The 24,582-nt window shown below is 38.2% G+C and overlaps 2 protein-coding genes across 3 annotated transcripts in view; one reads left to right on the plus strand and one right to left on the minus strand.

Annotated features, from left to right (window-relative positions):
* Positions 1-8,331, plus strand: LOC136256742 (archaemetzincin-2-like). The gene is made up of 2 exons (XM_066049756.1): positions 1-789; positions 7,746-8,331. The coding sequence occupies exons 1-2, from the start codon at positions 142-144 to the stop codon at positions 8,202-8,204; spliced, it is 1,107 nt and encodes a 368-aa protein (XP_065905828.1). The 5' UTR covers positions 1-141; the 3' UTR covers positions 8,205-8,331.
* The window catches only part of LOC136256743 (inaD-like protein), a 21,617-nt gene continuing 5,154 nt past the window's right edge, over positions 8,120-24,582 (minus strand). The window contains exons 1-3 of one of the 2 annotated variants that reach the window (XM_066049760.1): positions 9,929-10,568; positions 9,263-9,728; positions 8,120-8,730 (exon numbers count right to left, since the gene is read on the minus strand). In XM_066049760.1, the coding sequence (XP_065905832.1) occupies positions 8,451-8,730; positions 9,263-9,728; positions 9,929-9,962 (780 nt within the window). In that variant the 5' untranslated portion in view covers positions 9,963-10,568 and the 3' untranslated portion in view covers positions 8,120-8,450. Of the gene's footprint in view, positions 8,731-9,262; positions 9,729-9,928; positions 10,569-24,582 lie in introns of those variants that run through there. The other variant, XM_066049759.1, reaches the window with a different exon arrangement.

Consider the following 24,582-nt stretch of genomic DNA (forward strand, 5'->3'; position numbering starts at 1 on the left):
CAACTTGAAGTGCAAACAGACTTTCAGAACTGTACGTGATGACGTAAAATACAGTTGGTAATTGAAAATATAGTTGGTAATTAACTTATTTTAGAAATTATTTTCATCGATGTTTTGTTTCGATTGTGGGATTCGGTAAATATGGACGATCTGAGGAAAGCGAATAAGCATTTGTTTGACGCTCTAAAGCCAGCTAAGAGGAAACACGGAGAAGATAAACAATGGATGTTTCATATAGCAACTGATAGTGACTTATTCGTACCAATACATGGAGCCAATCGGCTGGCACTACAGTCATACACGCAATGGAGAGGATTCTATCAACTACAGAAGCTGAAGTACCGGACCAGGTTGAGGCAGAGAACTATATACCTGCAGCCGTTAGTGTATCAGTATCAAACTAATAGAAGCCACACCCTGGTGAATTCTCAAGAACTTCTCAGACTGTTAGCAGACTTTTGTTCTGCGTTTTTTCTTGGAATGAATGTTGTAGTTTCTGATTTAGTGGAAGTACAACAAAAAGATTTCACCTCACGTGTGCACGCTCGCACAAACAGACTACAGTTCTTGGCCACTGATATTCAGTCTAGCGTTGAAAGGACACAGCCGAGGGATGCCTACTGTGTAGCAGCTATCACTAATGCTGATTTATACCCATCACCGGAATGGAATTTTGTACTGGGTCATGCTTCACTGACTACTGGGTGTGGAGTGTTCAGTTTTGGGAGGGAAATTGATGATAACGTGGTGCAGTCTGATTGGCCAAAATATGTCTGGAGATTGTTCAAAGTAAGTACATAATTGTCACAGATTCTGTATGCATTGACTGTGTTTGTCCTGTGTACTATAACATCACATGGAAACTGGTACTTTCCTTGTACCTATGTTAGAACTGAAAATTGTCAACTGTTTATGTGTATTTCCTCCTAGTTTTTATGGGAATGTATCTGTTGAGTCATCTGATGATCTACCATTGGGATCATAGATATCTATAGTTTATGTGCTAATATCTCTTGTCAAATTTTGTTGCCTCTAGTCGGCAATCCTCAAAACCTTTCATCCCATTGAAAATTCTGGCCATGCAATATTGAATGGTCATGTACTGTATTCATACTATAACTTTCAGCAAGGTAAAATATATGACTAGTAGCTGGTGGTCTCTACTTCACACATCTCCTGTCTCATCACTTGCATCAGAAATCGGAGCAGTTGTACTGTTATATTAATGGCTAGAATAGATTTACTTTAAATTGCAGTGAAACGAATAATCACATTGGTGTCTTAAATTTACGTACCTTTTGGAAGTGCTGCTACATATAAGAAATCTTTGCCCAACTTTTGAACCATATTTGTGCATCCTTGAAAGTATTTTTGTTAGAAATTTTATTTTCCCAGACCTTACTTTCTAGCCTATTAGATTGCAAAATTTCAGAGCATGTGTCGAGGAGTATGACTTATTGAAAAGTGCATACAAATATATCGTGTAGCGTCTGATAGTGTATCAGTGATATTGATACCATTCTTTATGTTACAGGGGTGTACATTCCTGGCTTGCTTCTTTGAACACGGTGTATTGTAATGTGAAGGGGGTGTCTCAAAGAAAGATTTTGGGACACTCATGGTATATACATGACAATAAGCCTTATTATCCTAAATGACGTCATGTTCAGCCATTAGTAACAATCTTGAGAGTATAAGAGTCTCCCAACTACTTGTAGAAAATTCATATGACTTCAATTGGAATAAGGCTTGTTTGCACACCCGAACAAACAAAGTATAACAAGACTGTTGAGGTGTGGACACAAAATTAATTGTGTTAGAATCAGTTTGGTGAGCTTATTTTACTGACCCAGATTTTAGGGTTTATTTTTCCTCAGTATTAAATTTGTATGACAGCCTATATATGGACAACATGCTATAATAGCTTTCTTGACCATCAGGTAGCAGTGTACAGTATGAGGGCTGGCTGTTTTACATATGCAGTACCGTCAAGAATTCACGAACTCTGGGTACCGTGATGTTTATCCATTGTAGCCAGCCAGCACTTTTACTGGTACTAATATACTAATGGTACTGTTCTGTAGAGGTCTGTAGAGTTCTTCCTCAAATGGAATCCATCATAGTGCTGTCCCCTACAATAATAGATGTTAGTTCTTAATGTTGAAAAGCATTTGCACAGTCTAACAGCATGTGCCCCAAATAGAACCCAAGTGAGAGACAGGCAAGAATGCAGATAGGTGGGTCTTCTGTTGGAGATGTGTAGTGGCTTGATGGTATAGCAACAGTTTGATTAAGTGATAGTGATCATTGTACTTCAATGGCTGTCATGGAGACAACATCAACCATGTGATTTAGTGAATACTGTATAGCACATACCAGCAGAGTTTCTTTAGTATTGATACCAGATTTACTATTTCTTAACAATTTAACACTTCACAGTGCTACACTCTATACAGTGTTTATTGAACTGGCCGGTTGTTTGATAGTTTTACATTTGTTGCCTGTTAGTGCCAATATATGAGTCACATGTTTGAGTCACCATGACTATGCAGAAAATGGTGATCATACTGTATAGTGTAAATATTTGGCGATGGAAGGTTTTGATGAATCGAACGATCAAGCATTCTGACGAGCAAAATTGTGACAAAATTGCTTCAATAGTGTTTAAGAGAATGTATGCTAAATGTGAAATTTTCAGTGGGAAAATTTTGACAATTTGCAATGTAGATTGCCAATTTTCTTCCATTGAACTTTTGGTACAAGTTTTGCTGACCCATAACTTTGCAGATTACAAGTTTTAAGTTCCACCACATGTTCTTACTCCTTCTTAACACCTGTCTGTCCTATATGTTGGATGCTTCGTACTGAACTCAAAAAAGGTAAGAATAAAAGGTGAATTCCAAAATTGATTCTACTCTAAAGTAGACAGTCTCTTTTTGTTTCTAGCCTTACAGACTTATATGTAGGCCGGTCTAGTTGGAAGATTTTGTTATAAGGTTATGTGCCCTGGTACACATGATATTACCATGTACTATTCAGCTATATAAGACTACAGTTTGTTGTAGTATTGATGTCTTCATGAAGAGGTGTGTATTGTGGTGTAGCTACAGTGAAGCCTCTTGGTTGCCATTGTTGTATGGTTATGGAATACTGCCTCTTGAATTAGCTTAGTAACGTAATTCTTTTGTGTGCACAAGTCAGGAAACATCATTTGTGTATTATAGTACTGTAACTAAGTTGGCCTAACAGAATTCTGTTGGTATACACTACATGTATAAGATCCTCTAGTTTAATGTTGGATAGGAGGATATGTCATGCTATATAACAAAAATTAATATTGACATGTTAAAAAATATCTTTCGCTGTACAACCCTTCCTTTGTAGTGGTCTTCACAAACAGACATACTGTATGAAGTGGTATGGCCCAGCTGCTATCCCAAACAAATTATTTACTACAAGTGTATGTTATGCCACTTTGCAGCCACAGCAGATTTGAGATGGTATCGTCCAGTCATACACAACTCTGATGTAATTGTTATATAGTGGCTGTACATGTTATGGATGTGTGTGCAGGACCAGATGTGCTTGTCAAAAGATCAAAAGATTGTTTTTAAGGGAATGTTATCACTACGATGACCTTGTGCCTTGGGACTATTTTGAAATACAACCTAACAACTTCTCATAGTCTAATCTCATTTGATGTACTGCATAAACACTTGCGTATGTCTACATGTGACATGTATAGCTCTGTGGTTGTCTGCTATAGAAGTCTAGGTGTGTTTATCTGGTCTTGAAACTGGAGTTTGAATGTGAACCATAGCGACTGTTCAGCCCTGTGTGGTTTATTTCTTAGTACACACCAGGCACCAGTAGGGTACTTATTAAAAATTTTACCATTGATTTGACCTCTCCATTTGCTGTATGGTACGCATTTCCAAACTTACTGACAATTATCGTAACCAAGAGTTATGGGTAGATCTCATTGTAACCACATATGTGTGACTACCATACATGACTCTAATTATAGGTACTCATGGACTCAGGCACTTATTCTTTTCTTGAGATAAAATACCCGGCAGCTGAGGCACATGTATTTTCTTGAGCTTGGCCTTATTATGGGTAAGTGTGTTAAGTAAATATTAAGCACTAAACTGTAACAGTACAACTGTGACATCCTAAAAGTTGCATTCCTCTGCAGACTTGACGTCATAATATGAGAAGCAAATATTATGCACATGTACAGTATTTGTGAAGTAGCCAATTTACTGTCATTCCACTATCTAATATTCTTCCCTTGTGACTGGTAAATGTTATTGCATATTTCTTGCAGTGGTTTCTGAATCATGCCAAGGTAAAGGTTGTTAGAGGCTTCTTGTGTAAAATATATTTAATGTTGATGTGTGGACTGTGGAGGACTGCCTTTGTGTTCTGTTGTATATCATCTTGAGTCTCACCTGTATAACATTTATCTGTGACAGTTTGCATGGTGATCCTTGACTACAGCTTCACACAATATTGTAATCTTTTGTACAAAGCCCAGAGTACCTGTACACTTGGCTTAGGACACAGTATATACTCACAGTACTTGCACATGTGCACATATCTCTTCACTACCTGTCTAAGACTGTAGCATGTTCCTGGATTCGAATAACTGGACTGCATGGGCGCACTACACACACACAAAGCAAAGCCTTCAGTTGCCGCTACGCGGTCATGCTGCTCAGTGGCCAGCACCGGGGCACCTGCGCGCTACTCAGGTGCTATGAGTCAGCGCAGTCATGCCCTCCTGGGGCAGGACTAGTAACCTGCAGGAGGCTGTACCATGTCTCACAGTTGAAGGTGTGGGCACCCAAAGTCCCACCTGGACCTTCAACTGCTATATGATACATGGACAGACACACACACATACTACACACACAGTACCTAATGGACTCTTGCTAATAGTCTGGGTTACTTTTTAAAGTTGTTCCTTGACCAGAGCAGAGCCTTCTAACACCAGATTATCTTGTAGTTTTCTGTTTTTTCCTCCATGGTTGGAGGGATGCTTTCTCTGACTACTCATCCTGCCCACAGAGGAAGATGATAAACCCTAGCAAGGCCTGACAAGTGTGGCCACATGTGTGTACCTCTTCCTTGTGTATTGTATGGCTGGCTCTGTTGTGGACTTGTCAGCTAATTTGTATCTAAATGTAAACTCTTCATAGACCTATTAGCTGGGGATTTTGTTTTGAAGGAACAGCTGTTGTTTAGAAAATTGTAATCTGATTCTAATTACTTAATGACATGTAATTATATATGTGCTAGATTTATGTAATCAGCAGAGCATTGAGGCGCTCATGTGTTCCTGCTCTAAAGTACCACTCCTGGTACTGGAGATTTTTTCAGCCTTAATGTCCACTGACAGTTTATTCCACAAGTTCATTTTGGCAATACAACTTGAAGGTATGTCATTAGACATTATTCTGTATATACTGTCGCTTACTTACGTACTTGTTTTATACTTGGGTGCTGCCACACACGTGCGCACAAGCTGTGTAAAACACAGCTATTGCCACCCAGCAAACCATGTAGGCATTCAAGCCTTGTGCAGGCAAATCCTCCTGGGGCAGGACTAAACAGGAGGACTGTCCAGGCCTCACGGAGAGAGGCTGCAGAACCCACAGTTTTACAACAGCTCCAACACAACTGAGGGAGACAAGGACAGCTGGAATTTCCTTCCCTAACTAACACCAGGTGCCTGGGTGGGCTGCTTCCCCAGTTGACACCAGGCCACCAGGTCCCCAATGTACAGGCTGGGTAGACTAGAGTTAAGTATCTTGCTCAAGGAAACAAGAGCAACTTGGCATACAGTAACTAGGCTGGAACCTTTCGATTACCACTTGGCTATGCTGTCTCATATACACATGTACAAGCAAACTTATATAACTCGTACCTGAAAACAGGCAACCTTACCACATTAATATTGCATACTGTATTTCTCTAACATGGATTTAATACCCCTAGTGTCCTTATTGTAAGGGTTAACATATAGGTGTAATACACCAGGGCCATCAAGAAGGCAATGTGGCCCTGACTACTGCTGTATAGCTTAAACATTTTGAGGGGTAATATTTTTTTGAGGTTGAGCGATGTTGTAATAAAATTTTTTTTTGCAGATTTGCAAACAATCTTAACTATATATTTCAAGGATAAAATTTTCACTGTTAGCCACCAAAACATCAATATCAGTGAAAAAATTCCCCCCTTAGGCTATACCATATACAGGTTCTTATGTCACCTAATTACGAATTTGGTGTTCAGTGAGATCACATATTAAATGACACCATGACAACTGAAGAGTTAATGCTGACTTTGGTTGTTAGGAATACTTGTATAAGTACTATGTAACAGTATGTGTATCATTGGTTACTTGATGGAGTGTGTGAAACTGACAATACGTTACACAGTCAGGCACCACACTACTAACAGGTGTTACTAGGTCACATTGCACACACACAAAGCAAAGCCTATGGCGGCCGTGCACAACACAGCTATTGCCACCCAGCGAACCAGCACTGGGATGCCTGTACACCACTCAGGCACTTGAGTCTTGTGTATCCTGAGGCAGGACCAGTATTTCACAGGAGGACTGTCCAGGTATCACTGAGAGAGGTCACAGAACCCGAAGTTCCACAATGACCCCAACACCGCAGGGCAGTTGAGCATTGCTTTCCCAGTAAACATCAGATATGTATATATTGATATTACAGCCACCAGGTCCCCATTATACAGCTGGGTAGACTGGAGCAATGTGAATTTAGTTTCTTGCTCAAAGAAACAACACCAAATTGGCATAACCAGGTATCGGACCTGGAACCTTTCGGTTACCAGGCTGATGCTCTAACCACTTGGCTATGCTAGCTCACCACACACACACACACACACATCCACTACATACAAGTCTCCTAGTGAAGTTTACAGGCCCAGTGAGCATGTACTACTGTACCTTATATCTTACAGGAGAGAGGAAGTGATTGTGACAATGTATAATTGCCCACCAAAGCAGAGACAATACAGTCAACGTGTTCTCATACTTCAAATATCACACACTTGCCAACTATGGCCATCACAATTTCCACATTGCAACAGACCTATTACACACATAGGGTTTGATACAGTATTTATGATTTAATAGTGAAAGTTTTCATCTTCACTTTTCAAAAGTGATCATCTCTAAATTCAGTACAGTAGCTTGTTTCCTGAATTATTATGTGTGTGTAGTGTGAGTGTGAGTGTGTGTGGTGAACTATTCAGCACCAACCAAACTCAGTACAACAGCAAAACCTGTTGTGGTCGCCTTTGGATGAAACTAAGCCAGTGGTTACATGTTAATTTGTACAAAAAACATGATAGGGAATTTTTACAGTGGCCATATTAGACAGGTAACCTTATATTATACAGTGACCTGTTTCAATGTGTGAAGGTGATCACATGTCCAATGTGTCCTCACTGGTGAAGTACGTTTTAAAAGATGGCCTGAATGTCTGAGTAGTTAGCAGTACCAACCCTGCAGAGCCTGTAAGTGTCCCCTACAGAGACTATATATACTACCACCCACTTATTTCACAGTACAACAATATTCACCACCCTGGCCATCTGGCTATATTTATTTGATATGTTATGTGTCAAGTGGCCACTAACTGGTTAGGTAAACTATTAATAATGTTACTAATTGTATGGTCGTAATAATCTTGTTATCTACGTAGGTGATGACACATGAGATGTGCCACATGTTTGGACTTCAACATTGTTATTATTTTGTGTGTGCCATGAATGAGAGCAGTTCCATTGCTGAGGCTGAGCAACAACCATTGTTCCTGTGTCCTGTCTGTCTAAGGAAGCTACACAAAGTGTTGAAGTTTGATGTAGCCAAGCGTTACCAGTTACTTCATGATAAGATTTCTGACGTAGTTTCAGTTATCAAGTTACATGAAGCTCAAGAGAAGCTAGGGACAGACAGAACGGAGGATAGTTTAAGGAATCAGCAGCAGCCATGCTCGATTTCCTCATCATTAAAAGAAGTCCCACTAGAACACATTAACTCTGAAATCACCACAAACCCAACTACCACACAAGAAAATAAATTTAACAATTCTCTTCAATGGTTAACACAATGCGTACAATCCATTAACACCTTTACAGACAAGTACACACACCACACATAATGTATTAAGTTACTAAATACACACATGCATACATATATTTGTACATGTTATTGCCTATATACGTGTTGGTTAAGTTTACAAGCAAAAATATAATCTGCTACTCCCCTCACAGAGGGAAAAAATGATAGTACATCAACTCCCATAAAGTAGGAGCGTTAATACTTGCCGTGTGCAATAAAATATATATACAATCCACACTGCGGCATTAACATTACTGTGTATGTTTGTATTGTGGGGTTGGGTTGTTTATTCAGGATCTTGTAGTACTAATAGTCGTACTAGACCTGGTGGTAGGCTCTTGAATGTCTGTGTTACATAGTCCTGTGTTTGTCCGACTAACAAAGTGTCGTTCACTGCAATCACTTCGTCGCCGACTCGTAATTGTCCTTCTTGGTGTGCTAGTCCATCTGGTGATATTCTCTTTACAACAATGGGGAGATCCCCGTGTTCTGAACCAGCTCCGCCAACTATAGTGAACCCCATTGGAGGGCCGTCTGTCTGCAGGTCAAATCTGATGTCTCTTAACCTGTAGAATAAACAATGAATGATAAGACACTGTGTCTTGGCCTCAACAATGAGGTGGTCTTATTAGTACACCTTAGCTATGTTTGGGACCTACTTGACATGGTCACTACATTGAGGTGGTCCTTTTAAACAGGCTGCTGTTAAGTGAGGATTCACTGGACAATTTTTTTACACAGTATCCTATGGGAGGCCTACAGCCGGAATGTTACTATATAAACCAGCAGGCAGCTGTTTAGAGACACTATTTCTGGATCATTAACCCTGTCAGTGTAGGAGTGATAAAGTATTACATGACAGTGTTAAGTGTTAGAGAGTGTTACACTATAACAGAAGAGACCTAAGAAAAGGAAACCAACAAGAAGCTAGCAACAACATGGCTATTCAGTGAGCAACTTAAAAGACATAATAATAGAAAAAAGCCTCTTCAATTAGAATAAAGTTTACCTAGTTCAAAAGCCTCCACTTTAGAGGGAAGTAAAATGTACTATACAAAAGTGTTCTAACTTAAGAGCAGTAAAGCACAGTTGACTCACTTTTCATCTACAAATAAATCTTCCAATTCAGTGGGGTCCACATCACAATCCATTAAGTTGAAATCTTCTAAAACTGGTGGGAAACTATATTTGTCATCAATTTCTTGTTCATTTATATCAGTGTTGTTTGTGTGTACATGTAGGTCTCTCTCATCCTCTCCACTTCTAGCTGAACCGTTAGAACTGCTTGTTGCTGTAGCTGTAACCTTTACTGTGCGTACCTGAAACACTGCTGAGCTATTGTTTTTGATGCCTTTTGTTACAGTTGTTGACTGTTGATTGTTTGTTGATCTGTTAACAGATGTTGTTCCGTTGTTTGTTGATGCTGGCCATGGTTGCGTCTTTGTTACAGTCACCGTGGTGCTGTTGCTAGTGAGTTGTCCATTGGTCCTTGGGGCAGACTTTGGAGTTGCTTTGTCAGCAGTTACACTATTATTGCTGCAACACAAGTTACCCATTCTACTACCTATGAAGGAGAAATGAAAAGTAAGTAATTTTTCTAATATCTAAAAGCCTAGCTTGTTACTAATACAATGGATTTATATTTCTACATATCTACTAAATCTAGACACACATACCATGCATTAAATACAGATAATCCTGGTAGCCAACTTGTTCTACAAGCTGGTAGCAGGGACACAGACACATGCACAACAACTGCAATACCAAAGTTTCTTCTTATCAAAACAACTGCCATCATAAACTGATCCAGCCCGAATGTTAAAAGTACTAAACACCAGTGACACAAATAGCAGTTATGACTAGCTGCACATGCAGTGACGCTATATTTATACCTGCCTGACTTGATATGGCCTCACTTCCTAGAAACCTGACCATGGTAGCCAAAAATAGATTGGCGCTAATCAGGCTTCTCACAATGTGAAGAGAGACATTATGCTGTGGAGTAATGTGTGATAAGGGTGTGACCATGCTTAAAGTTGAAGGTCAAGCCATTTCACTTAGACATTCAAGCCTGTTGCTGCCGCTGCTGATGCACAGTCGGTTTCAAAGCCCTCCAAAAGTGTGTACGTAGTGTTAACAAGCCAGTGAATAAAGTTGTTTATAAAAACTATGAAAATACCACACTCACTCCCTTTTGTAACAAGCCAAGTTGACAGTATAACTCTTTAATAGTACAGGGGAATTAAAAACACTGCACCTTTCTACATGGTTACCACTACAAACAAAGTCCTTTAGAAACCAACCGAAAACATTGCCAGGAACTAATTGAAAGAACTGGAATTCAATTAATCGTAAATTATAACTACCACACCTAAAACAAAGCAGATCACAAGTCCATAAAATTGATAGAAGGAAATCCTGATTAGATGACATCATTACACACACAAAGATCGTAATAGGCAAAAAAAATAAATAAATCAAACCAACTATTGCTAGCTACAAAAGCTAGCAAAAAAAAAGACTACCATCAATAAACCGATTAAAACATGCTGTACATCTCAATGGATTCTGTTGGCTAACTAGTGAATTATTTAACCTGTTCTGTCTAAAGCTTTAAACTTATGTTAATACTATTCGAACACACCTAGGCATGGTTTCTGCTATTGATAAGATATCCCAGCCCCAAACACTATTCACTATTTAGCCAACAATGTGACACAAATTCTTACACCATTATACCACTGTATTGGTGACCATTAACACTAGAGCTTCCTTTGTGAAGAATATGCCACAAGGATCAACAAAGAATAGTATGACACACTAACTGCACAACAGCTCTTACAAATGTGTTTTCACAGTTAGTTAAATAACTTGGTGAAAGTTGTCGACAAGTGTAGTAAGCTTGTCTTGGCTATTGATGTGTTAAAATATGATTAAAGCAATTGTAATATGTTATAAGTGTTGGTTGATTGATCAGTGGTATGTCTTGATAAGTAGACACACACACGCACGCACGCACGCACGCACGCACGCACACACACACACACACACACACACAAACGCTACCACGAGCTTGTAAGCGCCAAAGGCGCCTTGCGGCACTTACAAGCTTCTGACACTACACACACTACACATGCTACAGGTTGTACATGTGCACATTCACACATACCAATCCAACACACCACTACACAAACAATATTCATATCATCTACAAAGCCTTCAAAAGAACTATCAAACTATCCATAACAGTCGGTCAAGGAATACTTGTGACGACAACAAAGTATAAAATACTACAAGAATGCCATTAAAAAGGAAGGAAGTTGGTCTTCAATTTTATAGTTGATTATCCCATAATTAATCCACTCCACTATGTTACACTGCATCATTCTTGATATCACTGACACATCAAAGACGACCAATCAGTGGGCCAATCAGTGATCAGTATAATTAAGCGGAGTACATTAAGTTACATACATGTGATCACACTTGGACTGAGCTCAAAATATTTCAGATGAATTGTGTACTTATCTACCGGGAAACTCAAAAACCTGACATAGCCTAATAATCTCAACGAAAAGTCATTTTAAGAACCTCAAATGCATTTTTCAAGCAGCCACTGCTGTACACAAGTGTTGGCTTACCTAAGCATGTACATAATTATCAAGAAATGGCAAAGAAAAACAGAACCACACATATAAACTAATGCTTGTACACCTACTGTAACATTTTGTGAGACTAAGTCAAAATTTGGTCTAGCTTTATAGAATAAATAGTGAAATACATCTGAAGGCAACTGGAAATTGAATTTTAAGTCACTAAAACCAGAATTTCAGCTTGCCTATCTGTCTACACAGTTGGCTTGAGGCCAAACAAAGCAGTACACGGCCACTATTTCATGTCACAATAACAACATGAGTGGCAGGTGCCTTTTCTGGAGGAGTGTCTGCCTTCTCCACTTCACTATTCCTTTCATCTTCCATTACATGGTCATCTTCATCATGCAATGGAACCATACTGAGGAAATAATTTTCCATATGCAACCGGATTGGCAAAACCTACATGTTAGGGTAAGCAGTAGAACACATTAAACGCAGTGGACATTACTTTCTCAATGATGATAAATCCATAAACATCCCTTTCAACGGCCCTCCGGTCTAGTTTTCTATATGTTAGCTCCATAGTTACATTCAAACAAGGGTCAGTCATGAGAGACTAAACGATGCTTGGGGTAGCCGCCATGATGAACAATGATTAACTCCCCTCATTAACTACTGAATAATGGCATTTAAGGCCTGCTCAATATGGCGTAACACTACTATGTAGTTTAGTTCAAGATCATTGATAATCCATTGTAATTTACTATAGCTGTCTTCCTTGAGTTCTAATGGAAAGTTTTGTTTATTCTGTGAAGTGTTTTCTTACAAGGAAACCTCCTTAGCTTACGGCAGTGGACAAGAAAGTCCCAGCCATGTTTTCAGTCTAAATCAGCAATTCAGCAGGGAGACATGGCTGTTCCCATGAACAGGCAAGTAAAACAACACCATTTATATCAGTGAGAGTGTTGTTGTACACGTGTATGTGTAGTGTGCTTGTGTCCATGAGCTTCTCTGTGTGTCCTCTTCATATGGTCACATAGGCAATATAAGGTCTCAGTGCTCAGAGGTGATGATGGGTGATTTACTTGTTAGAAGAATTAAATAGTTCCTCACCACATGTCTCATTACCATATCTACACCTAGGTCTTGTAAAGGTCATCTCGGGGCTTTGGTTTCCCTTTCAGTGCAAATACACTGTATGTATTATATGAAATTATAAAAGTTGTAACATCCCACAATTCATTACTGTAACAAAGAATTTATTTTTTCTGTCCAGACAAATTTATAAATATGCCTGAATGACTTGCACAAAATTTCCTATCAGCAGTTTCACTAACCAAGTGCCAAGGTAGACAACTTGTCCAGCTACTGCATTGTTGCAAAACAAATTGCAAAAAAACACAGAATCATTTAACCTTAAAAGCACAGAGGCTTTGCCAGCCTCCAGAGATAATCTTCAAGAATAACAAATGATTATTTGCAGCGTTGCAATCTCTACAATGGGTAACTACGGTAGGTAGCTTGATAATATAAATGTTGTGTCGTACACAAGAAAAGAACACCACCAATGGCTGCTTAGCCTTTCACAAGAAAGGTGAGACCATTTCCCACCCATCTGTTATTTAGGAAAACAACCTGAGCAGGCATGCGGTGATGCAGCCCAACTAATTGGTATTAATAGTCACTCCTATTATCAGCTGGGGTTTCCCTTTGAGAACAATGATTATCATAGTGTGGCGTTAATGAATGACAACCAGTTTCTTCTCAGGAAAACACTGCCATGCCAACCCTGACAATGCGGTCACACAAGATGATGAGTTATGCAAGCTCCATGTATGGAAGAAGTTGAGATAGAGAGCAGTGTTACAAGTAAAAATATATAAAATTTACATGTACATGTTACAGGGACTTTCATAATCTCACGATATACCCCTGTATTATGATGCCTCTCCTCTTAAGGGAACATGATTTAGTTTATTTTTTGTAATTTGCTTTGCACATGAAGTTACTCTTAAGGTTTCCAGGTGTACAATACAACAGCAACACAAGCTCCTTGTCACACTATGAATAATACACAACCCATCTGTCTGTGATGGATCAGTACTCTTTGACCTACCCCTGTACACTACATCAACACTAGCTGGTAACACAATACTACAATACTATACCAATTAACTATCTGTTGACAATGGAGAATAAACACAACACTAGATAATTAGATTTCTCAGCTGCACACCTACAACAAGTAACCAAACAATCCTCCACAACAGCACTGATGTCATGGCTAAGTTAGGTATGTAGCTTCCAGAACAGAACTTACAAGCCCACTCCTTCCAGCCACCGTAACACATCACAAAGCTTTCCTACTAACAAACAAGCCCTATATATTACCCCATACTTCTTGTAACTGCAATAAGAATCCTAATATTGACTGATGGCATCACATGACATGTGATCAGCCTCCTGTGATGACGCAGCGTTATGGTTAAACTATGGATGGTGGAGATGACAGAGCTAACGTTGATAACACAACAGGACAAACAAGCTAGATCTCAGGCTGATGATGCATTCAGAAAATCAATCAAGTGCATCACAAATCCATTAAACTGGGTCATAATATTTTACTCACTCATCTGCAACTTTCCAAACAATATACTATGTAATAGAAGCACTTAAAGCACAAACACTGTCCTTATAGAAAAAGGGATGTTGCAAAAGCTTGTAACATTCTCGTCAGGATTCATTGCATACATACACAGCACACACATTGGCTCAAAAGTATGGCACAAAAATTCCTGAAACTCATCATCTCACAGCAGTCACACATACGGACAGTCACAGTATTGATAAGAAGTGACATAAGCTGTGTAGCACAGTAGCTGAATACAGTAGAGTAATTTTACGAAGATAGTAGCTGAATCTAAGATGATAAAGCTTGCCACATTTGTGGAGCTGTAATCTGACAGCTTGTCTACAAATCACTACTGCGCACAGAGAGATGGCCAAGAAAGTTTTGTTCTAATGCATGGAATTACATATGTTGGTATGAAATCTTTGGCAGTCATTTCCTTATGGAACCAGTTCCACAGTACACTGTACTTCAAGGACAGAATCCACAGGTACTGGGTTCTGCTAACAACTAACAGCTGAACTTCTCTAATCTCTGTCACCTGTGTATAAAATCCAGAAACCTCTCTAATCTAACCACATCATAATGTGCTACTTTGCTTTAGAAATAATCTCTATAACCTGACACCTCTGTACTGTCATCTAGCCTGTAATCTTGAAAGCCTCAATCTACATGATAAGTTGTTTAAAGCCTCTTTAATCTGGACAATGTTTTGAAAACCAGCTTTTGAAAAGGTTAAGAAATACTAAACAGCTGCAGTACTTGCAGAAGGTGCAATGGTAGTGCTTCAATACATTGTCTACATAATCTGCAATGCATTTAAGACATAGTGACATGATAATTCATAATATACCTATACAGCCACAATTCTACAGACATGACTACATTGGGTGACATTTGTATCAAAACAAAACATTAAAAATAATTAAACTTATTTTATGTAGCGTCTTCTATGTCTAGTATGGAGTTGAGACAGCCTAGCCTAGCTAAGATTGTTGTTGTGTTTGATAGTTGAGCCGTGATTAATAAAGTGATGTCTCCATCACCAAGTAGTTAGCTTATTTGCTATATTAGTAAATGTTGCTTAACAACTAATCACTTGTTCTACTACACAACCCATGAACAGTCTAGGAAGGGTCTATTATATAACAATGATCGACGTTGCCTCACACAGCACAACGTTGTCATAATGACTGTCAATGTGCTGAGATGGGCTAATAGTTATAGTGGCTCCATAAATATTATTACAAGTTACCACACACACACAATAAAATTTTATACGGCATCTGTTTACCAACTAGTACAGATATCAACAAGCTTATGAAGGATTCGATATGTAAAATTTTACCATAGGATTTCTGCAAATAAAGATTTATTACGTTGGTCACACCATTACCCGTGAGATGATGGTACAGCCTCCTGTGGGTACTAGTCCTGAAGGAATGGCTGTACTGACACCTAATAGTGCATAGGTGGCTCAATGTTCTTCTGGTGACCATGCACGTGGCAGCCTGAGTAACGCTACATGTGTCTTGTGCTCAAGTGTGTGTAGTCTGTGCCAGTGTATACAATACACACCACACAGTAATGCATGCTCCATTGTTCATGTATGTCCACCTACAAGTCCAGATAGTACAATCACAAAAAAAAAAAAAAATTGTAGAATGCAATAAACGCAGCTGGGCTTTATTTATGACATTCTTGGCATGACTTCTTTATTGTTAGGAAAAATAAATCACCACTCCTCTGTGAGCATTGACCATATACAGTCTTTCACTGACTTGTTAAAAATTGCTATTATACATATCAAGTTTTTAACGAACTACGTAGAGTACAAAAATTACATGTGACAGTCAGTCATTTTTTATACAACCTACATACACACCAAACCAAGCTTTTATACTGGTGTTTTGTAAATGCAAAAATGCATGGCTAACTACTTTTAAGGTGACCAGTCAATTTTTCTATCACTACTTGGCCATACTATGAGATGACCCTGAATCCCTTGACAGCACATGTTACAATACAACTGGACTAATTTGGTAGCCACTTCCAGGAAAAGGATACAACACTACACAATAGGACAACACAATACAAACACAATTAATATCACTAGTGGTTGTACATAATTACTGCCTCCCACTTATTGAAGGGAAATGTCACTACAGCAGGATATCAATTGTTGTGTTGATACTAGCACACACAACAAGCCATATCGTACTTACACACAGGTGTATGTATCCCTTTAAAAGTAGTAGTTCCACAGTAAAGGTGATTTAATGTTCAGAGAAGTCAAGGGTTTTTTCTCAACTATGTAACCTGTTGTGTTGATACTAGCACATACGACAAGCCATACTTACACACAGGTGTACGTATCCCTTTAAAAAGTAGTGGTTCCACAGTAAAGGTGATCTAATGTTCAGAGAAGTCGACAGTTTTTTCCCAACTACGTAACCTGTTGTGTTGATACTAGCACATACGACAAGCCATACTTACACACAGGTGTATGTATCCCTTTAAAAAGTAGTAGTTCCACAGTAAAGGTGATTTAATGTTCAGAGAAGTCGACGGTTTTTTCCCAACTATGTAACCTGTTGTGTTGATACTAGCACATACGACAAGCCATACTTACACACAGGTGTATGTATCCCTTTAAAAAGTAGTAGTTCCACAGTAAAGGTGATTTAATGTTCAGAGAAGTCGACGGTTTTTTCCCAACTATGTAACCTGTTGTGTTGATACTAGCACATACGACAAGCCATACTTACACACAGGTGTATGTATCCCTTTAAAAAGTAGTAGTTCCACAGTAAAGGTGATTTAATGTTCAGAGAAGTCGACGGTTTTTTCCCAACTACGTAACCTGTTGTGTTGATACTAGCACATACAACAAGCCATATCGTACTTACACACAGGTGTATGTATCCCCTTAAAAGTAGTGGTTCCACAGTAAAGGTGATCTAATGTTCAGAGAAGTCGATGGTTTTTTTCCCAACTATGTAACCTTCCGCAGTAACTATCCATCTACAATGTGTCTACTGTGCACTTCTCTTGGGTGTGAGCATGTGCTCAAGATAGCTGTAGGGTGTTGTCTATAGCTGGTAGGAATGTAATCTCTGAACACTACAATTTTGCTGTGTTTTTCGCTTGCTTTACAGTGGTTGTATATAAGGCAGAGTTGGGAGGGTGTTGAATATGCTACTGGCACACAGGCAAAACCATTCTACCAATTTCACTGCCCAGCAAGTGACTACACAAACAATTGGTTAGCAAGTGAACATATGATGGTTGTGGATAGAATGTTGTGCATAAGGTACAATAATAAATCTCATACCACATGTACATATATGGGATAATGGGAATGCATATAATTACTGTACATAGTGTACCACTATGTCATTGAGTTTTTCCTTATTTTCCTATTACACACTCTTAATGTCCAATAGCACCAATATGCTACACTGTTTAGAGGTGCTGTCTTAACCCCCTTGCCATTCAGGGAATTGGAAACAGTGGAAAAAAAACCTGGAAACAGAGAGTGGAAATGGTATTGGCATATAAATGTACCCTAGAGTAAAACCCTTGTTTATGGCCATCTCTTAAAAGACCACCTCTTTACATTGTAGTTCCAAACATCTATTTCATGTCTTTATCAAAACAACTAGTTCAGCTAAAAGGACTAGGCTCTTAAGGGCATCTTATGAGACCTCATTATTCTTAGGTTACAGTGTACACTACAGCTACACTTCATTGTTTTTGTACAATACATTCTGGTGATACAGTCAGATGACTAGAATGAATTGTGGACCAAAATATGGGAGATGACATTGACTCCTTTCTATGAGTCATGATATACATGTTTGAAGTTTATCAATGTTACTGTGTGAAGAGGTGGTATTTATAAAAGGTACTGTCTTTGTAAAAAGGTGACCACTAAGTACAAGTTACAACAGGTCGACAAGGTTACTACGCTATTTAGAGACTCAAGGACGATGTGGGCAAGACTGCCCACAAACTTAATTACCGAGGCTCAGTGTTGGGCAAGTTACTTTGTAAAAGTAACTAGTTACATATTACATATTACTTGCAACAGAACTATTTAGTTACAGTTACTTAAACCCCAGTGCGTGGGAGTATCAAAGCGCCGCACTGGGTTATAACTACCATACAGCTAGACAGAGCGGCGCTGCTACTGTACGATATATTAGTTATCACCCAGTGATAACTAACTTATCACCCTGTTGCGGAGCCACTCAGTCTCTTTCGTGACATCATAATAACCGCAAATGGCATTGTTTACCAATGGAACAAAGAGCCAAATAAGGAAATATTGATACAAAACACACCAATACAGCACTTAAAACTAACTAAACCTTACAAGAAAACTGTTAATCCTTTACACAATAACACTACAAGTTACCAATACGATAGTTTAACAAATGTCAAGAATAGTACGTGACGATTTTCGCTCCAGCAATCACTCTCAACGGTCACTATGGTGAAGAACTAACTTCCTCTAGCTTCATCGTTCTATCTTGGACTATGGTAGTCACTTGTTGGTCTTTATTTTTCTCTTGCACACCACGCGACACCACCGTACCAATTTCTGACGAAGGCGAATCGTACCTGGAACCGCTGCTTCATAACACCGCCCTTCGCTACAGTTTGTAGGCAGTATGTAAGGTCTCTCTTGTGGCTACGAAGTAGAATCTCCACACAATTCGGACGAAATCTTGGGCACAGTGACAGGAACTCAAACCGGAACTTAATTTACTATCCGTAAACTTCTGCGCACTCCCGCGCACTGGGATATAAAACAGTTATATCCCGTATACTCGGATGATATCATTGTTATTACACTCGTCCTCGGCTCCGCCTTGGACTCGTGTAATAACAATGATATCACCCTCGTACCGGGATATAACTATAACATATTACCCAAAAAATATAGTAACTATAAAAATATTACATATTATATTACTTTGTGTCCACAGCTTTAAGCTGTCACGTGTGAAACTACCACCTTATCACATGCCATGATGGCGTTGTGCAAATCTTGGTTATAAGTAAGAAGCTGGTGAATAAGCCTCATTCAGTAGGTTTCATTACTTCGTTGTGGCTAGGCGTTACTCAGTGGGTTATTAACGAGATTAGTAACTTCGTTACTTGTAGTAATAATATTACGTAATATTAGACTCGTTACAGTAACTATATTACTTAGGTAACGCGTTACATTTGTTAGTAAAGTAACTTGAGTTATATTACCTGTTTTTATAGCGTATTTCGTTATATTACTTAGTTACCACAAAAGTAATAATATTATGTAACGCGTTACTCCCAACACTGCCGAGGCTGCAGGCCGAGGTAAGTAATTGTGGGTAGCCAAGCCCACATCATTTGAGGGGCTCTAAATAGCATAGAAACTGATGTTGGCCTACTGTAAGCGTAGAAATTTTCGTGCTGTAAAAATTTTTGTGGATTTCGTGGTTTGCAGCTGATCCATGAAAATTAATCCACATAAAGCTGATCCACGAAAATTAATCCATTTAGAAACTCACGTCTCAGCTCGAGCAGACCTATTATCCATCGCCACCAATGTACTTTCCTTGTACTTCAATGCGCATAATATATTAATTCTATGCCAGTAGCTAATGTACTACATACAACTTTACAATGACATGTACACCTGTTCACCAGTAAATAGATGCCGATGGCCTTGTTCAAGTACACAAAGCCCATTTCCTCTGATTCCAGCAAGTAAGATTCTTTTGTGGCCGTGAGTCAACCCCACAAAATGGTTTGCTTAGTACCAGATTAGTATGCCAGCATAAATGGAGTAGTCGTAAACCTTAAAGTAGGAATTTTGTTCCCCATGTCTCCTCAAGAAAATAAACTGGCTAATCAAGATTAAACCACGAAAATTATACCCACAAAATTTAATACACTTGCAAAACTTGTCTTTTTGGCAAACTGCAAAATTTTTACCCACGAAATTTAATACGCTTACGGTATTCTAAGTGATTTAGAAAATTTTCTAGGTTGAAACAGAGTGAGAGAAAGTGGAAAACTGTGCATGCTAGCATTGGGATTTATCCTTAAGTTGAGTTGATCTATAACCGTTGTGTGACTATAGTGCCAGTATCAAGTAGTTACTAAGCCAGGCTACAAAGACACTTGTCTTGTCCAGAAAGTAAACTATTAAGAAGAAGCAAACTGTGAGTGCTAGCATTGAGATTTATCTTAGAGTTTGTTGTATCAGCGCCACGCCGTGCTGAACATTGGTAATGAATGCCTAGTCTTGTCCAGAAAGTGAGCTAGCAGTAAGGGAATTTTGTTTTTGGTTTTGCTGATTTTCGTTTGATGAACGTAGTAAACAACCACCGGTGAGACCACAGGTTACTAACTATTTAGTAACTCTGCCACAGGTTTCTATTGGATTTAGTTATCTCAGACATCAAAGGAAGTATTACATAAAATTTTCTAAGTGAGGTTTTTACTCTAGGATACACATATGCATTAGAGATGCAACAATATATCGATATATCACGTATCGTATCGTATTAAGACAATATCACTGTATCGATACAAAGTCAAACTGTATTGATATATCACGTATCGTATCGTATTAAGACAATATCACTGTATCGATACACAGTCAAACTGTATTGATATATCGCGTATCGTGATATATCAAGGCTTGTTAACATGGCTGACAATCAAATTATTGTACATTGTAGTTAAACTGAATAGAATGTAATGCTTCTCAAAGAAAAATTACTTATTTCTTTAAAAAAAAAAACAACAAGAACATTAAAAAACAACATAGACCATTGCTTAGACTCCACTTTGTATTGTGCAATATATCGCTGTATCGTGACAAACCAGAGGCAATAATCGATACGCTACACATTGTATCGTTGCAACTCTAGTATGTATATAATGATTTGACCATTTCCATTTTCACTGTTTCCAATTCCCCTGTGATTTCAGATATTAGCCATACCTAGTGATTATCCTTTGATGACTGGACAGTTTAAATAACATGATAAAGTATTGGTGAGTGTGCACCTCAAGTCAGAAGTGTTGTGCTGACTCCACAGATGACTGTGGCATGTGTAAGTCACATGTGTGAGTGCATGCACACTACAAACAGCAAAGCAAATCATGGAGTCAAGCCAAATTGGGGGACTATACCTTTGCAGGTGCTAAAAAGTACATGAAGGCAAATCCTCCTTGGACAGGACTAGTAACCTGCAGGGGATTGTACCAAGTCTCACAGGTGAAGGTGTGAGCGCTCAACATCCCACTAGTTAGGAAGGAAAACCAGGGTATGGGTCTCATTGTCTAGTCAAGATACAGTACACTGTACATTACAAGCCAAGAAGTGCAGAAGGAAATGTTGTCAAGCTTAAACAACATAACAAAGGTGGTGATGGAATATCTGATAAGTACTAACAATCTCTTCAATACTGTGGACAATTACATAATGCAAAACATTTTGGAAAATTTCAGTGCCTTGGTAATAATATGCCTCACCTAACCATCTTGCTATGACCAACTAGTGAAGCTGATGACTGCACAGACTGTAAACAAAACGTACAGAAAGGTACACAGTTTTGTACTGTTACTCCTATCAAGATTATAGATTTTAACTTTCCCAGCTGAGAGTACAAATACTCTAATAAAACACACACCTTCTAAAGCAGCACAGTTGGACCAGTAAACCAAACAATAGTTTAACTTGCACGCAATTTCAGAGTTGTGGAATTAACTTCCACCAGGTGGTCTCCACCTTATTTGTTTCATAATCCGTACCACTACTATCCTAACACTAATTCTCTATTATAAAATGATATGCTTTAATCTAGTGCTGAAACGAATAGCAATTTTTACTATTCAAATAGTTGCGAACAAAACGATTGAATATTCGATTATTCTATCAACTTATACTTCTATTGAATCAGTAATGAAACCTTTTGTTAGGGAGCAAGGTAAACCGTAAGAGCTATTTCTATCTTTTCTAAAATAGAATTTTTATAGCATAGCTCATTCACAATAACTATTAAACTTCAAGGCTGGCTTTTCCATTTGAATACACTGTACAAAGTGCTAAAATGTGCTAACAATTATTTGAATTGTGTGTTAAAGAATCGAATAGTGTCATGCCAACTGAATAGTCGAATTATCGTTTCAACACTACTTTAATCTCTGAGGTTACTAAATCCAATACAAACCTGTGGTGGGGTTACTAAATAGTAAGTAACCTGTGGTCTAGCCTAAGGTTGTTCACTACATCCATCAAATGAAAATCGGCAAAGCCAAAATGAAATGCTCTTATACTGTCGGCTTATTTTCTGGATAAAACAGGTATCATTACTGTTGATCTGAGGTAATACACTAAATGTACTGTAACAATTGGAACTACAAATCAAACTCCACATCCCTCATGGCATCACTTCTGAATTACATCGTGTGAAATGACTAAAAATGAATCACATGATCTTAACAAACACTCAAGTACAATTTTACTAACTGAACATCAAAAAGCATAACCAGTATTCAAGCCCTGAAGCATACACTTGTTACTCTTCAAACACTGCTACTATAATGGGATATATTCCATTGTGTAGAGATATTTAGCAGGTGGCATGTGTTAATATAAAAGTGTAAGCAAAAAACATTAGACCACCAGAAGTTATAAAAGTTAGCTTAAACACATGTACATTGATCATGATTGTCCATGTATACTGGTTAGTGGTATATAGGCAAAACACAATTATAGTTGACCCTTGTTTGTCCATAGCCTCCTAATATCCTACCTTGATAATATCAAGGTAGTTGTACGTTTAAATTAGGTGTGTGTTTAATTAGAGTATCTGAACAGAACTTAATTTGGATAAAAATGAATAAGCCACATCAAATTCATGAGTACTTTTGAGTGGCACTGCATCAATATTACACACGTTGTAGTGTAGTATTGAAAACTACATCAACTTTATGTTTGTTTAGACCCAATATATACCACATAATCCCTCCCAATTAATTTCATTCAAGCCACTATTTACTATGTCAGTATTGTATGGTACCACTGAAATGTGAAATTGTTTCAAGTGAGTGCAAGTAATTAAGAAACTTATTAATTAAAAAACTTATTAATTAAAAAGAGTGATACCCATTTCATTCATGAGTCTGCGTTCCTTGAGCTGAAGAATGAAAACTTGTGATCGAAACAAAAAGGTGCCACACCCTTTAATTAGTAAGTTCTTTAATTGCTCGCACTCACAAGAATCAACATTGTATTTGAGCAGTACTGTAGTACCAAGCACAATATATTACTAGGCATTAATGAAGCACCAATTAATCGGTAGATAATCGGAAATCGGTTTATCGGCCAGATTTCAGCAATATTGGTATCAATAATTATTTAGCTAATTAATTTTACTGACTCCGATGCTATTATATTCATAATGACAATACAAACAATAAAGTTTAAAAATGGCAAGTTTACAAAATACTTGTTGAAATTTTGGTAAGCACAAACATTGGATCGCTCATCAGTATCAGCCATATGGTACTACAAATCAATAGCCATGAAAAGCTTTCCCTCTAACGGCACCCTGAATATGATCAGTCCCATGTGTAACCTCAGCAAAGTATACAGTACACCACACAAGAGCTCACACACGAATCATCATCTATGATACAGGACAGTCATAACACAGCAAAAGCATGAGAACTTTTCCTTGAATAACTTGATAAGAGGACAGACCACTTATCATACATAACTCTTGGAAACATACCCATTATATCATTACCAAGTTACTGACAGTGATCAAAATAGTTGTACCACACCTGGGAATATCATTTAACCAATCATAAACATGAGACCACATCAAGAAGACATTTTATACCATTCCAGCAGGCAAACATGACCCATTAGAAGATACGTAAATTTAATGATTTTACTTTTAAAAGTTTTAGAGAAACACACACAACTGAACAACACTGTTATGGGTATTTAAGTTTACAGCACAACCTGTTAACAGTCAAATGGCGTATGATGTGCAATAATAAGTTTTTCAACTGTATTGATTATCATGATACTTATATCACGATATGATACTTATATCACGATATGATAGTTATCACGATAATAAATCCAAATGATAAGATGCACAGTGTATTGCTCTAAT

The sequence above is a fragment of the Dysidea avara genome, chromosome 5, assembly GCF_963678975.1.
Source record: "Dysidea avara chromosome 5, odDysAvar1.4, whole genome shotgun sequence".
Taxonomy (NCBI): Eukaryota; Metazoa; Porifera; class Demospongiae; order Dictyoceratida; family Dysideidae; genus Dysidea; species Dysidea avara.